Below are 2500 nucleotides of genomic sequence, written 5' to 3'. Positions count from 1 at the left end.
CAAAGTTGTACGGCATGCCAGGCTGGGGACAGGTGGGGACAGGTGTATATAGATGAACACAGGTGAATTAGGTGACAGGTAGCTACTATTTAGGCAGGTGAGGTGTAGGTGAAGGTGATGAAGACAGGTGTGGACAGGTGTGTAGCCAGACAGGTGAATGAAGATTAAGACAGGTATATACAGGTCAGTCCTCTCTCTTACTTAGAAAAAGAAAATAAATGAAAAGACAGACAGTTGCACAGGTGAGAAAAGAACCAAACAGACAGATGACCAGGTGTGATTGATTAGATGAGAAGATAAGACACACAGACAGACACACAGACACACAGACAGACAAATAGATAGATAGACACACCCACAGACAGACACACGGACATATGGAAAGATAAGAAGATAAGACAGACAGATAGAAGGACACAGACACACAGACAGACACACAGATCGACATACAGACAGACAGACAGGTTACTTACATCCTTATAAGACTTCTGCTCAACGCCGTGATCAGCAGGGAAGCAGAGGGCGCCTTGGATCAGCAGGAGGGTGATGAGAGACACCTGTAGAGAGAGAGAGAGAGAGAGAGAGAGAGAGAGAGAGAGAGGGAGAGGTTAGTATTGGTAGTAACATATTTGTTCAGCACGAGAAGTATCACCATCTCTCTCTCTCTCTCTCTCTCTCTCTCTCTCTCTCTCTCTCTCAGTCATTCAGATTTTTTTTTTATTTTCCCTTCACCTGAGCAATCATGTTTGTTTCCTTGTTTGTTTGTTGGTTTGCTTGAAGACAGGTGTGTGTTTGCCTCGCCTCTGGACAGGTGTGCGTGATCTGAATTGGGACAGATTGAGATTAATGAAAAATAAGGGAAAAAAAAAGGTAAATATGAAGGAAACCAAAATTGTGACATTGAGATTTGTGAAAAAAAGGGGAAAAAATGATAGACAGATTAATGATAAAAGGAAAAAACTAAATGTGACAGATTGAGATTAATAAAGAATGTATAAAAAGGAAAACAAAGGAAAATACAGGAAAAAAATGTGATAGACTGAGATTAATAAAAAAAAAGGGGAAAAAAAGATTGACTGAGATTAATGAAAAAGGGAAAAAGGAAAAAATTATAGACTTAGATTAATGAAAAGGGGGAAAAAATTAGACTGAGATTAAAGAAAAAAAAAATTTGACTGAGATTAGTGAAAAAGGGAAAAAATTGACTGAGATTAGTGAAAAAGGGGAAAAAATTATAGACTTAGATTAATGAAAAAGGAAAAAAAGGAAAGAAATTAGACTGAGATTAATGAAAAAGGAAAAAAAAGGAAAAAATTATAGACTGAGATTAGTGAAAAAAGAAAAAAATTGACTGAGATTAGTGAAAAAGGGGAAAAACTTATAGACTGAGATTAATGAAAAAGGAAAAAAAAGGAAAAAAATTAGACAGATTAGTGAAAAAAAAAAATTTGACTGAGATTAGTGAAAAGGGGAAAAAGATTGACTGAGATTAATGAAAGGAAAAAAATTAGACTGAGATTAATAAAAAAAGGAGGAAAAAATTATACTTAGATTAATGAAAAAGGAAAAAAAAAGGAAAAAAATTAGACTGAGATTAATGAAAAAGGGGAAAAAATTATAGACTGAGATTAATGAAAAAGGAAAAAATTTGACTGAGATTAGTGAAAAAGGGGAAAAAATTATAGACTGAGATTAATGAAAGGAAAAAAAATATAGACAGATTAATGAAAATGTACAAGGGAAAAAAAAGGAAAATATGAAGGAAACTAAAATTGTGATAGACTGAGATTAATCAAAAGGAAAAAAAAAAATTGGGACAGACTGAAAATAATGAAAAATATACAAAAAAAAGGAAAAATAGAGGAAACCAGAAGATTGTGAAAAATATACGAAGGAAAAAATAAGGAAAATATGGAAAAAAAATTGTAACATTGAGATTAATGAAAATATACAAAGAAAAGTAAAAAAAAAGGAAAATATAAAAAGAAACCAACATTTTTAACTTACACGAAGAAGAAAAAAAATGCGTTTGATAAAAAAAAATCAAAATAACTTAAAAATACAAAAAAATCATCAAAACACCTTAAAATCAGCCAAAACCCTTTAAAAGACAACTCAATACCCTTAAATATATCCAAATCCTTCTTAAATACACCCAAAACCCTTAGAATGCCCTGAAAAAACACCAAACAATTTAAAACACCCAAAGAAACTCTAATATACACCCAAAACTCTTTCAAACACTCTTAAAATCCTTAAAGATACCGGAAACCCTTTTAGACAAACGTCGAACCCATAGAATGCCTTAAGAACAGCAAAAACCCTTTGAACACCCTTAGAAACCACAATATATACTTAGAATTCTTTAAAACACTCTTAAAATCCCTCGCATATGCCCAAGACCCTTTAAAGCACAACCTAATACCCTAAAATATGATCAGAACCCTTTTAAATACCCTTAAGATCCTCGTTTGTACTCAAAACCTTTTAAAATACCACT

At 32.8% G+C, this 2500-nt stretch overlaps 2 protein-coding genes across 3 annotated transcripts in view; one reads left to right on the top strand and one right to left on the bottom strand.

The window, feature by feature from the left end:
- The window catches only part of LOC123498243 (cuticle protein 7-like), a 1599-nt gene extending 738 nt beyond the window's left edge, over positions 1-861 (bottom strand). Inside the window, exons 1-3 of one of the 2 annotated variants that reach the window (XM_045245430.1) lie at positions 730-861; positions 474-554; positions 1-22 (exon numbers count right to left, since the gene is read on the bottom strand). The exon at positions 1-22 is cut by the window's left edge and continues 116 nt beyond it. In XM_045245430.1, the coding sequence (XP_045101365.1) occupies positions 1-22; positions 474-554; positions 730-744 (118 nt within the window). In that variant the 5' untranslated portion in view covers positions 745-861. Of the gene's footprint in view, positions 23-473; positions 558-729 lie in introns of both variants that reach the window. The other variant, XM_045245421.1, reaches the window with a different exon arrangement.
- LOC123520283 (neurobeachin-like) overlaps positions 1-2500 on the top strand; it is a 287400-nt gene that overhangs the window by 109970 nt on the left and 174930 nt on the right. The gene's annotated exons all lie outside the window — the stretch shown is intronic.

This window comes from Portunus trituberculatus, chromosome 7 (assembly GCF_017591435.1).
Source record: "Portunus trituberculatus isolate SZX2019 chromosome 7, ASM1759143v1, whole genome shotgun sequence".
Lineage (NCBI taxonomy): Eukaryota > Metazoa > Arthropoda > Malacostraca > Decapoda > Portunidae > Portunus > Portunus trituberculatus.
The sequence above is the reverse complement of the archived record's forward strand: the minus strand, read 5'-3'. Positions and strand labels throughout refer to the sequence as shown.